This window comes from Amphiura filiformis, chromosome 6, assembly GCF_039555335.1.
Source record: "Amphiura filiformis chromosome 6, Afil_fr2py, whole genome shotgun sequence".
NCBI classification, from domain to species: Eukaryota; Metazoa; Echinodermata; class Ophiuroidea; order Amphilepidida; family Amphiuridae; genus Amphiura; species Amphiura filiformis.
In genome coordinates this window covers 12,109,279-12,123,466 of record NC_092633.1, presented here as the reverse complement: position 1 = coordinate 12,123,466, position 14,188 = coordinate 12,109,279, and the positions used below count along the sequence as shown (strand labels likewise).

The window sequence follows — 14,188 nt, the reverse complement described above, 5'->3', positions numbered from 1 at the left end:
TTAATTATGCAAATATGCAAATTAGGCGGCTTCACTATATAATACATTATAACATATTCAAATTCAAATTTGACCAAAATCATATATATTCAGACTTTAAATTGATATATAATTACATTTGAAATTCATACTCTCCTGTGGAAGATTTTTGCAAATCTTCCACAGGGGCATGTGGACTTTAAATGGGACAACAGTGGTTTCAGAATGATTTTATAGCATTATATACTTCATTTTAAACCTTATTCCTCTTAAAAAGTGTGGTAAACTTTTGTTTAAATTTTGATGTCATGAAGCTGTACACCACAGGGTTGATAGCATGATTCAATCTTGGAAGTTTGCCTACAAATATCACAAAAGCAAAGAGATGATGGTTGTTTTCATAGAGACTTACCATCATATCATATGGAATACTGAATACAACAAGCCCTGGAATCCACAATAGAGCAAAAATAATGGTTCTTAAGAAAAGTAATTTTGTCATGCGGCTCAGTGTCACCTGAAGAAAATTCTTGGCAATTTCCTGTTCTGCCGCTGCTGAAAGAAATGAAGTGATTGTGGCTATTTTTGAGATGCCAGAACTTCCAGTGCTAGTAATTGTAAATGGAGACATGGGTTCAGTCTCCTGCCGATATCCAATCAAAGAGTTTTGCCATCCTTCAGTAAAGAAGTAATTAGAGGAACCAGTTTGAGACGCTGATGATGTTGTACTTATCCATGTTGGTGAAATGGTGCTACATGAAGGGCTGCTCCTTTCTGATAATTCTGGTGTTGAAGGGGTCACATTGAACACTGGTACACTGTTTGAAGACAAATAAGGTGAAGAATTAGAACTGCGTCGACCATTTGTGCTGTGCGTGTTAATATAATTTGGTATCTCTAGTTTTAAAGAACTTCTATTGGATGGAAGTGTGAGCCCATATGTAGCTGGTCTCTTGAGCAAAGTGGGCTTCCTATAGTTATCATTTTGCTGTTCACTTTTTGCTGTAGGTATGCTTAGCCAGGTTGATGGAAAGAAGCTAGAGCTGGTCTCTTGTGATGTTCCTTGTACTGGAGGGCTGAATACAGATGCATTGTTTGGAGACAGCAAAGAAGGAGCAGGGCTGTGTATATTTATTGAGGTTGGTGTTTCTACTTTCACAGAGCCGTTGGATGGAAGTGTAAGCCCAGCTTTGGCTGCTCTCCTAAGCAAAATATTTTTGGTGCTGTTAGAATTTTGCTTAATACTTTGTGGTGTGCTTTGCCAGATTGGTGAACAGATGCTACATGAAGAGCTTGATGTTCCTGGTGTTGAAGGGCTCAGATTGTTTTGAGACACCACAGAAGACTCAGGATTATGTATATTGATGGAAGTTGCTGTGCTAAGTTTTACAGGACTGTTGGATGGAAGTGTAAGCCCAGATGCAGCTACTCTCCTGAAAAAAAGTGGTGTTGTGTGGTTAGAATTGTCCTGCTGACTCTGTGCTTTTGGCATGACTGGGATTGAATTTGGTGTTGTTGGAAATTGTTCCTCATGAAAATCTTCCACTTTGCATTGTTTGCGAACTTTCAGCACCATTTTGATATTGAGGCCAACAATTAATGAAAAAGTGGATAGAACAGATGTGATCCAAAAGATGAGCAGAGTAACTTTAAAGTGTTGTATTTCACAGGGTCCAATCATGGAAGAAAGAGATGAGAAGGAACCACAACGACTTCGATCGGCCAAGTTTTAATCCGCATATATATTGACGCATGAAAAGAAAAGCTATCAATGGTACTTACTTTCATGTATGATCCATTTACCGCGATCGATGCTTGGCGAAATAATTACTGGAAAAAAACTATAACAAACCCATCCAAGAACAAACAAACGCTACCCAGAAGTAAGATTATGGAATTTCACTGATGCTCTGAACTTGAATAGTAGCTTTGTTTTGGGATCTACAGTCAAACTGTTTTCTTGATCGTGTTATGTAGAAAATGTCCTTTAAAACATCGAAAAGGTCATCAAAATCGGCCGTTTTTTTGCTGAGTTTCATCTTTAGCAAATAAGGTAAGATTTTGGTGACTTTTTCGATGAAAAATAGATGCAAAATATTCTTAAATAATGTACAATGTTCGGTTGAGTCCGTACATGAAACCTGTTTAATTTAATAGTTTATATGTGTATAATCGTAACTAGCTAACTTCGTTTCAGTGCCAAAGACTGCCAACTCTGAGAAAAAAGTCATCAAAGTTCGGGAAAATTGGGCGAAATGGAAGAAAAAGATGTAGGCCATCAATGACCGATGATCACGTCACCAGAGAAAATCCTATAGAGTGCTTGCACGGAAGGTCATTAGTTCAAATCATCCTTCAGACACGCTCCAGAAGACATGCAAATACATGGAGTACAATACCAATCACCTATTTAACGCGGGGTATTGATCAAAGTAAATCCTCATGAATAACAATGTCAATTAAATGTCGGTAAAGGGAGTGTACAAAGTGAATGCGTTCGTTGTGGTTCCTTCTTATCTCTTTCTTCCATGGTCCAATGATGCTGCTTGGGCTAAAATCACTTGCTGTACCACTGATAACACCAAAGACAAAGCTTATGAAAAAGGTGACTGTCACAAGTAATAATACACGGTGTTTGGTCAATCTTCTTGAGAGAGTTCTGTCCACTGTACAGTACTGATTAAAAGCATTCAGACTATGAAGAAAAAGTGTGAAATACTGGGAGAAAGACCAAATACCTTGTGATGATTGACATAACAAGTGAGCATCCAAAGATTGAAGGTTTGTGTCATTGCTAGAGTTTAATGGTGTACATGTAGAATAGAAAACAGAAGTTACATCCAAGGAAGCAGCAAGTAGACACGTTGCAATATCACTTAGGGCAAGGGTTAATGCCAAGATTACTGTAGGTGACTTCAATCCAGATATTCTTGTGTATGTCAACAGTACTGTGGCATTACTGACAACACCCCAGGTCAAAAGTAAGATATCATAGATGAGAAAGATGATTCTGTATGCTCCCATCTTTGCACATTGCCAGAACTGTGTTGTTTATAAAATTGTTTGGAAGCATATTTCAGATGATGACATCCTACTAGGCATTCAAGCAATTTAACATCAATCTCCAACTCGCCAATATTTCTGAGCTCTTTTCAGAGAAGTTTCTTATTACAATGATTACCAGGTACATTACTCAGAATTTGATAGCCGTGTACACTACACATGCGTGGTGTAGGAACCCAAAGCTCAATCACCTACACATGATTTTTCATTGATGGGTTAAAATGTTATTGGGCTATTCCAGTTGAAATCATTACACCCACTATACAGAAGGTGGCTTGATGGGATTGCCTGATTTGGTGATTCCCATTTGAAATGGGAGATGGCTGTCTTCCATAGGGGTGTATGGATTTCAAGTGGAATAGCCAATTCCAGAGATAGAACAATAGCGAGTAATTCGATTGCTCAGTACAAGAAGTGGGAAAGTGCAATGGCTGCCCTGTGAATATTTGGCAACTTACATGCAGTATATAATATTGTATTCATCTGACACATGGCATCTACAAATGGCAGCTATTGCACTTAAGCAGTTCCTGCACTGAGCAATCAAATCAAGGTAAGGCATTCATTTGAATTTGTATTTGAAGTTGGCAGCATGAACAATCTCTAATTAAGATGAAAATCCAAGAATAGGTATTAATAGGGCAGGGAGTCACAGCTATTACAATCACTTGATGTTTTTTTATTGTTGTTGAAGTTGAGTGGGCAGCTGTCTGACACACAGTGCACAGTATATAAAAAACAATCTGACAATAATAGATTTTAGAGCTATCGCACACCGACAACGCCTGGTTAATAATTACATTGTACAGCAGAGACACTAAAATGAATACACGGGATCGATACATGTGAATGTGCTATGCATGATTTGATATTCAGGTGATAAATCTTTGGATACCGGGGTAGAAAATGATGAATATCTCCCGTAATTTTTTTGTTCTAAAGAAGCCATATTTATTTCCTTGCACTTGAACACTTAAGTGACCCCTTCATGACCTTTTACCCCAAATGAAAAAATACCACATATACACTGTGTGTGTGAACATACCCTTACTGTGCTATGTTTTTCTTAGCTGATAAAATTTTTTGAAGGTATTTCGTTTTATACCGGAAGTGACCTCTTAATAACCTTTAACCCCAAATTAAAAATTACCACATATACATTGGGTAAACACAATTCGTGTGTGAACATACCATCACTCTCCTATGTTTTTCTTAGCTAATAAAAATTTTTGAAGATATTTCGATTTATACCGGAAGTGACCCCTTAATGACGTTTGACCCCAAATTTGTGTACACCACAATAACACTGGGTAATAACAATACATGTGTGCAAGTGCGTCACTGTCCTATGTAATTTGTGGGAGAAGATGCATTTTAAAGGTATTTCGTTTTATACCGGAAGTGACCCCTTAATGACCTTTGACCCCAAATTTAAAAAACCCACATATACACTGGGTAACTGCAACTCATGTGAACATACCGTTACTGTCCTATGTTTTCCTTAGCTAATAAAAAATTTGAAGGTATATCATTTTATACCGGAAGTGACCCCTTAATGACATTTGACCCCAAATTTGTGATCCAAATTTTTGGAAGGTCATTTTAGGATCACCAGGGGTCATCTGAGGTCAAATTAGTAAAACTGTTGGATGGGCATGAAACTTTGTGGGTACAGTTACCATCAGCCAGATAATCGTGCCCAGCCGAGAACCACCAAATCATTTACCTCTACCAAAAGTAATCGCATAAAAGCAAGCGGTCACAAAAGCAGACGAGACTTGTGGTTCAAGAACCGCCTTGTTCAGAAATGCCAGCCAGTTAATCAGAAAGATGAGACTCTTATGGTTAATTTTAACTCGGCTGGCACCTTTGTCCAAAAATGTGAAACGGAAACCTTAACTAGAGCAGATAGACCGATGTTGCCTCTCTACTACATTTTCATTAATCCACTCTGCAGCTTAATCACAATGACCGATCAACTTCATTATTATGTCTTCAGAATCTTGCATCCTATACCTTATGTACATAACATAGCTGCCCGATAAATTTGTGTATCGGTCTCTTCATATCTGTAACCTCTTCATAGAATGCATATTTCATATACTTTATGTACACAAGTTGCCATGTATAACTGTGATGGGACATTTTGACCAAAAATCACATTTTGACCAAATATCACATTTACTGACCAAACAGCATATTTTTGAACAAAAATTTTTTTTTTTTACCAAAAATGTGATTTTTGACACATTTTCGACCAAAAATCATGTATTTGACCAAAAACAGGATAATAATTTTTTAATCTCAAAAATTTAGTGCTGTATTTTTCTGGAATGGGGATAGGTTGTTAATGATTTTGAACATCATGATCAGTCTGTTGCTTCTGTGTCAGGCTATTACAGTCTCCCATTCTAGCTTCTACAGCATTTTTGACACAATGTATTTTTTGATACCGCTGACAACACTCGCGCATGCGCTGTGGCAATTGGAAGCTCGCTGGCTAGTATACTGATCATATCGATCGAGTAATTGGCTGGGCAATAAGTGTGCACAGTGCCTATGCAGACCGGCCCTCATGGTTTATTTCCCTTAGCGGGAGTACTTTTCATGGAAATTCCTCCTCATCAGCTGATATTGTTTGCAAAAAAAAAATTTAGCTCTGATGTTTCTTGGAAATGGCTAAATAAACAAGTAGTGTTGAAGTCTATTTTTAAATTACTCTCATTTTATTACTATGTATGAATCTGCAATATGCCGGGGGTCACTCCCATTGTGGCCTGTACACCATCCATGATAATGAAAACGCAGTAAAAGGGTAGTTTTTCGTGGGTAAGCACGATCTGCTGCGTAATGCGTTTAGGGTGTCAAAAACATGAAATATTGGAAAAAGGGTAGCAAAATTGCAATTGCTAATAGGCGAAAATGAAATTTAGGGTATGAAATCCCTGTTTAGGGTGTGAAAATACCTGTTTAGGGTATTGTTTTAGCCAAGGGTTAAATCCTTGTTTAGGGTGCTTTTCAAAATTTGATTATTGCGGATGGTGTACAGGCCACAATGGGAGTGACCCCCTCAGGGCAATATGACATCTAATTACTGTGTGTATATCTTTGTTTTTGCATTCTTATCATACAGTGTTGGTTTCCGTACCACTCCCATGGATAGCACTGGAGTACCTCATATCCTGGAACACACCACACTGTGTGGATCCCAAAAGTACCCTTGCCGAGATCCATTCTTTAAGATGTTGAATAGGTCACTCTCTACATTCATGAATGCTTGGACAGGTCTGTATCACAATATTTTTCCATGATACTAGCAAGATATGGGCCAGGAATTCTTAAAATTTAATACTGGCTGACTACAAAAATTCCATTCCCAATCTAAGTGGATTACTCACATTATGTTGTGCATCAAGGCAGCATCATAAGGGGCTGTGCAATAATTATGAGCCCCGGGGGGTAAAATTTCCAAACGGCTCGCCAAAATTGCTTGCCCCCCCTCTCAGCCAGCCAGAAAATCTTTGCCCCCCCCCCCCTTGCACATGCCAAATTTTTTGGATCACAATTTGCAAACCTTAAATGCTTAATAAATAGCCCAAATAGTTGTGAATTGGGATATTTCTCTACCGTATACCACTTCATTCATGTTTTAAAACAGTTTAGAAGTGGGAAGAAACTATTTAAAAACCTGTCTGGATGCCAAACATTTTTCCAAAATTAGTGTCGATATTCTTTTGTACAGTAAAACAAAAACTTTTTGTTTTCCAGATTAGGGTTTGTCGGATGAGGACAATCAAATAATTTCTTTTTGTTGGCCTGACAGTTTGAAAGTGTGCACCAAACCAAAACATGCTTGTAATGGGTTGCACTTCATCTGAAAGCAATATCTTATTTTGGCTGAGGTCATTAAAGTGGCCAGTTGAAATCAACATGGCTATACAAAACTGAGAAGAACAAAAAAATGACCTGTATAACATATCACTAACCCTAACACTGACCCATGCTTTTTGGTATCGGAAGTCAGAGAAGATCCGAATTTTTCAAGAAGAAGAAGAATTTTGACTTGGCTTTTGGATTGAACCTTTGACCCCTCGCATGCCAAGCTTAACGATCGCGGACCGGTAGCTGCTCGGGTTATTGCTGCCCGGCCAGCAATTCCGTGAGCATATCACACTTCGGGTGATTGCGTCATCGCAGACCCTGGGATGCATGCATGTTATGAATTTTTCATCGTGGTATTTTGTGGTTTTTACTGCATGGTGTTAGGGTTAATACAACTCTTGAAGCAGTCAGCTGATTTGGCTATATACAATTCCATTCTTTGAATTTGATTGTCCTGGGGAAGAAACTATATTTGTAGGTGTTTATGTGAGTTTCCATAACTCTAAACCAGGGATTCTCAACTGGCGGCGCGCGTGCCACTTGTGGCACATCGTCGCTGTCCAAGTGATGCTTGAAAAAATTAACAAATTTAAACAAAAAATTTAAACAAATTAAAAAACAATTAAATTAAAAAATACGCAAAATACGATTCAGTGATAGCATGCTTAAGTTTGACCACCAGGGCCTTTTATATGTGGGCCTCCTGGACTCCACGCTGTGACGCTTTGCTCATAACGATCTCTTGCTAGGTTAGAGGAGCTTGACCAATTCAATTTTTTTAAACTGGAGCTTTAGATACTTTACTTGAGAACCCCTGCTCTAAACCTTTGGGGTTGGTATTGTCAAGTTTTAACTCTCATGTGTTTGAAAATCATGTTGCAATGCGTTTGCAAATATGTGATGCGATCAAGCAAAATCAGTCGGAACTCTGAAATATTAAATTTTGATTTTCTTATAAGATAGTAAAAAGCATTTACAAAGCTGCATTGTGCAGAAAACCCTTTGAAATTGACCAACTAGTTCCAAAGATACGAGCAATTAAAGAGTTTCCAAAACGATAGGAAACAAAAGGAAATATTACCTTTGTTTGGCTATTTCTCAAAATCAATGTATAATTTTGATCAAAACAAAAGATACTAAATTAAGATATTTTGAATACTAGTACTAGTAGCAATTAATCTTATTTAGTGTAATATGCATTCCAAGTAAAACAGCTATAAATGAAGAAAACAATTTGATTTTCTAGTAAACCCAAGACCCGTTTCCTGGTGATGGCCGATCAAATATTGGCTGGGGGTCTAGTTTGTATTATCAAATCTGACATCAAATTTTAAAGGGCTCTATTTGCGTATATTATATTAGCTAGACACTTGGAAATGACCTTAAAAAACAATTTGGTAGTCAACAGTTTCATGAAAATGAAAAAACAAAATGGGTTGCTCACTTGTACTTGGAATTGTCGCATCCCTAAATAATTAGTGCAATATCATGCAAGTCATTTGCTAAAATGCAAGTATGACCCCCTGAAATAATGCTCTTTGACAAAATTGACCTTTTTAATGTTTATGAATGTTAAGATCATGTGCACATCTGATAATTTGGGGTGTTTTTTTTGGGGGGGGGGGTCAAAATCTAATGTAGCCATATATTCAAAAACTATTTAGATTTTCATTTTTATTTGCTTTACTTTGTACAGAAAAGTGTCTTCTATAATATCAATTATATACCTCGTCTAAAGATTCCTGCCATCTGATTGGTTAAGGGGGTACTGCACCCCTGCCCAATTTTGTGCCTATTTTTGCATTTTTCTCAAAAATTATAGTGCATTGGGGACAAATAAGATATGTATATGATAGGGGCAAGGACTACAACTGCTGCACTGGAAATTTTATTTCATCACAGACAACAGTTGTGGAGTTACAGTCAAAAATGAGGGAAAACCAATAATGAATAACTACTTGCTTTGAGTTGCTGAATTTTCAGTACAGTAGTTGTAGTCCTTGCCCCTATAATATACATATCTTACTTGTCACCAATGTGCTATAATTTTTAAGAAAAATGCAAAAATAGGCACAAAATTGGCCAGGGGTGTAGTACCCCCTTAAAAGCGCGGGCATAGTTTTGACTATGCCTGCAAAAGTAACTATTCCCAGGCATAGTTCTGCGTATGCTTTGTTCCCAGCGTAAAATGACATTACGCACAAGTTAATGTTTTCGCGCGCTATAATTACGCATTAATCGCAGATTGTAATCTGTGCCGTTCGCATTGAAACTATTAATTTCTCTCTTCCCAAAATCGATGCTTTTCACCAAACCATGCAAACAGATGACAAGAATCTTAAGATTTGGTATAAAAATAAATACAAAATAAATGGAACTGACCTACATGAATTCAATGGATACTCAACAAAATTAAATGTGAGCACCAAGTATTATAAAGCAAAAAGCTCAAAGTGTGCCAAAAATATATAATGCAAGAAGATAATATGCTGCATTAGCCTCCCCTGAACACAGTCAAATTCAACTTCGGGTACACCGTTTTCCCAGAAACAAACTCATATTCAATGAAATCTACTTATCAAAATATATAATGCAAGAAGATAACATGTTGCATTAGCCTCCCCTGAACACAGTCAAATTCAACTACCGGTACACTGTTTTCCCAGAAACAAACTCATATTCAATGAAATCTACTTATCAAAATATATAATGCAAGAAGATATAATATGCTGCATTAGCCTCCCATGAACACAGTCAAATTCAACTACCGGTACACTGTTTTCCCAGAAGCAAACTCATATTCAATGAAATCTACTTATCAAAATATATAATGCAAGAAGATAACATGCTGCATTAGCCTCCCCTGAACACAGTCAAATTCAACTTCGGGTACACCGTTTTCCCAGAAACAAACTCATATTCAACAAAATCTACTTATCAAGTACATTGAATGAAAAACATCATGTTCTATTATACTAGTATTTTTTATGGGAATGTCATCTTTAAAGGCCTATAACTCAAAAACATGCCTGGCGACTTGTTCCGGGTTTTGTTTGAGCTGGTCATATATGTTCTTTGATAATCTACATGTACAGGCTGAGTCAAAAAGAAGTAAACTCATGTTTGAGGGGCTATAACTAGAGATCTGTAAGGAATCTACTAAAAATTAAAATATCATTGGAAAGAGCAAATGTTAGACATCTAAATAAAAAAAGGAATTGTTGCAATTGCTTACAGCAAACTAAAGTTATACTCATTTGAATATTACCACCCATTTTTATAGCTGCACACGGCTGATTGATTTTCATCCACTTCAATTTCGAATCAACAAAGTATTGTTGAATTGATAACTTTTGCTTTTTAATTAATTACAAACAGCGTCCCCAGGATGAAGTCCATGACGGTACCGTAGTTTGTAGAGATACCAATCTGAAGGATCCGGCAGAAACTTGATTGGGAATGTTGGGTAAAGGATTGCGTCTTGCCGTCTTGAGCTGATCTCAGGATCTTGCTGTAACACATGTCTCTATCAATGTTCACTTGTGATCTAGCAGTTTGTGATCTGCCTGAAGCTTCCGGTTGTTTGTTCCTTAGTGGCCCATGCACATTGAGCTTGTTCACAACTTCACATTCTTATATACTGCTCCTTATCCGATTAGCTGTGGGAAATTGGAGACAAAAAGACGCTGAGTTTCATGATATTTCGATCGACAGAAACGTGCGCTCCGCATGCGTAAATTGTGGTGCCATGTTGTCATTTGGTCCATTTCATTATAATATAGGCAAAATTCAAATTTAAAAGAACCCTTTAACATGTAGGAATTATTTATCGAAACCACACCTGCCTCGTAACTTTATTTGCATTTAAATATCGCGCCTTACCCATTAATACAATATGTACTTGTGAAATGAAACCGTGTGCAGCTACAAAATTGGGTGGTTGTATTCAAATGAGTATAACTTGAGTTTGCTGAGAGCCATTGCAGCAATTCTTTTTTCATTTAAACCTGTAGAATTTGCTCTTTTTGATGATGTTTTCATTTTTAGCAGATTCTTTACAGATCTCTAGTTACAGCCCCTCAAACATGAGTTTACTTCTTTTTGACTCAGCCTGTATGTACAATACAGAGGAACCAAGGCAGTTTAGCTTGTGCCATGCATCATTACCCCTCCGGTTTTCAGACACCGCCAAAACAATTGATCAGAATATATCATGGGGAAGCACCATAAAACAGTAATAATATTTATTTGAATTACCAAAATGCAAACAATATAAAACAGCATACAAGCAAGTAAATGGTAATTCAACAAAGAAAAGTGGACTGTATAAGTCCATGCAAACACATAATGCTCTCCTTTCCTTTTACCTAACATAATTTATGTAAGAAAATTTCACAATTTCATAACATAATTTCATAACGTAAGGTAAAAATTTCAAATTGCTCCTATGGAGCTCAAACTTGGTGGGTGTGTTGACCTTGGACTAACAAATAAAAGTTTCTATCGTGACCTTTTTGTCAGACCTACGGTTAAGAGGTCATAGGTCAACAAAGGTAATAATTTCAAATTACCCCTGTGGAGCTCAAATTTGGTGGGTGGGGGGGTGGACCTTGGACTAACAAACAAAAGTTTTCACTGTGACCTTTTCGTCAGACCTACGGTTAAGATGTCATAGGTCAACAAAGGAAAAAATTTTAATTGCCCATATGGAGCTCAAACTTGGTGGGTGGGTGGACCTTGGACTAACAAACAAAAGTTTCCACTGTGACCTTTTTGTCAGACCTACGGTTAAGAGGTCATAGGTCAAAAAAGGTAAAAATGTCAAATTGCTCATATGGAGTTCAAACTTGGTGGGTGGGTATAACTTTGGCCAAGGAAGCTCGGGTTTGCGTTCGTTAGGTCATCCATGGTCAAAGGTTGGGTCAAATTTCAAATTGAGGGCGAAATTCAGGTCAAATTGCAAAAGCTGCAATTAAGCTTAGCTGTGAATCCCAGCCAAAGGACACACCCTGATTTTGAGATCTGCAAAAGCCAATAACCGCGAAATACAGGTAACTGCCTAGTAATTTCATAATTTATGAAAGAGAACAATGTTAATTGCTCTATCACTTGGAAAACTTTGAAACGTGCCACAGCATATAACCCCGCCTCAATAGGTGCAACCTATGTCTTTGGGAAAAGTATTTCATAATATGCAAACCATTATGTCAACTTTAAACAAGCGAAATGAACTTGTAACTGCATGCAGACATGCCAAACAATTCCTATTAAAAAGTTTTGTGTCATAATATTTTCCATATAAAAATGCATATAGGCGCCATTCCTCCAGCTAGCTCGTCCAAATCAAAGGGGTGCCCGTCATGTAGTTATTATCTATATCTATGAGTGAACACCTTAACGTCTAGTGCAGGGCAGTTCATTAAAAGATGTGGCCGTCCACCACAAACCAGCTGTAAAGTTGGTCCCCGGTCAATTTTGTTTTATTTTGTATTTAGAAAATATATATCATAAGCAAATTAGTATATCATTTGACTTCAAACGATATCCAGAAGTGGGGTTATGGTTTGTTGAACTTTGCCCCTGCAACAAAATGGTACCTTATTTTGGTTGTACATGTGTCTCTTTTTCCACATTGCTGGTAATAAATATCAAACAGTCATAATTGGCGGTCATTTCAAATCATCCCCAAGTCAATGAGGTTCAGGAATGTCCTCTCATTGTTAATTGTTGGTTATAGTTTACATACCTAGACAAAATACAATGCTTTGTAAATGTAACCCACCACTTGAACAGGATTTAGCCATAGCAAACAAAGAATAGAGCTATTTAAGAATTCTGTAGACATAGGCAGAAGCTTATTATCCTCTTCAACGATTATTGATTGGTTTAAAAGGTGTTTGACTGGCACTATCAAAATGAGATACATGTAGCACCAACTTGAGGTACCTATGAATACGACCTTCATGCACATTTTACACTGTAACTCAGAAAGAATACAATTTGCCGACTTTATGGCTCATTCATGGCGTACAGTCACAAATAGTCTAAACCCATTGTTATGGTAATTAATCCTGTTACATCACTACTTCTACAGCAAATATTCCATTTGATATTATTTATATGAAGCCTATACTTGATCTTTGTCTTTGTCATTTGTTTACAGCCAGTGATTACACAATGTACCCATTCTCAACAATGAATCCGCAAGACTTTGAGAATCTCCTGTCTGTGTACCTAGATGCTGCATTCTTTCCCAGACTCAGAGAATTGGATTTTAGGTAAGAATTTTACAAGCAGTGTTAAGTTCTTTCAATCCATTTTGTTTTTTATTTTGACACATTATTTTATGTAGAATATCCTACCTATCTTAGCACATGTAATATTATAAGGGGCTAATAAATTTTGTAAGTCTGCATAAAAAGTAACCATTACAATCAACATTAGGCTAATGAAAATTGATACTTAATTTTCCCGTCCCCCGCCCGCATCACCTTTTCAATTTGACCAAAAATTCATAAAAAATTCATTTATCTAAAATTGAGATGATATTAATCAAAATTGAAACTCTCAAAATGTCTGACATCCCCTGATCATAATCAGCCGTTTTTCTAAGTTGTAGGGGTAGTGGATGTAGTAAATAATGGAAATTTATGTTTCTAGTGATTACAAAAATTGCAAATTCCTTTTCATTTTAGTAAAACAAATTCAAATATTTTCTCAATCTGTTGCAAAATGTCTGTAATGATGATCTAAGCATTAATACCTGTTTTGAGATGGTCTTTTATCATACCAAATGTGTGTGCAATAACATAAACATGCTTGTGTGCACTTTATTATCAGGGATGTAAATCATCTAGAATTTACTGGAATTCTGGAAATTTTGTCAATAAATATAAATAATCTGGAAATGTATTTTTTTGTTGCATTCCTGGAATTGCATGATCATAATTCAGCATAAAAATTGGAAAAAGAGCCAAAAAAGCTTTTTTTAGGAGGGAGTGATACCCTACAGGCTATCCCCAGGAAAAATCCCCTAAATGTCCAATACTGGGCGCAAACCCTCAGCCATCTGTCCAAGGACCAGATGGATTTTCAGGAAATGGATATCTTGCCCATTTACATCCCTTTATTTTGCTGTAAGTACCTGTTGCATGTGACCTGGTTTCCTGAGCTTCCAATGTTAATTTGAAAATATCTATTTCTATATGGCCATGCTACAAGAATTGGGGGTAAAATTTGTTACATGTTCAAAATTAGAAAAATC

General features: G+C 36.9%; 1 protein-coding gene across 2 annotated transcripts in view; it reads left to right on the top strand.

The window, feature by feature from the left end:
• Positions 1-14,188, top strand: part of LOC140154977 (presequence protease, mitochondrial-like) — a 118,324-nt gene that overhangs the window by 50,843 nt on the left and 53,293 nt on the right. For both annotated transcript variants that reach the window (XM_072177640.1, XM_072177639.1), the window contains 2 exons: positions 6,176-6,327; positions 13,088-13,202. In XM_072177640.1, the coding sequence (XP_072033741.1) occupies positions 6,198-6,327; positions 13,088-13,202 (245 nt within the window). In that variant the 5' untranslated portion in view covers positions 6,176-6,197. The remainder of the gene's footprint in view (positions 1-6,175; positions 6,328-13,087; positions 13,203-14,188) is intronic.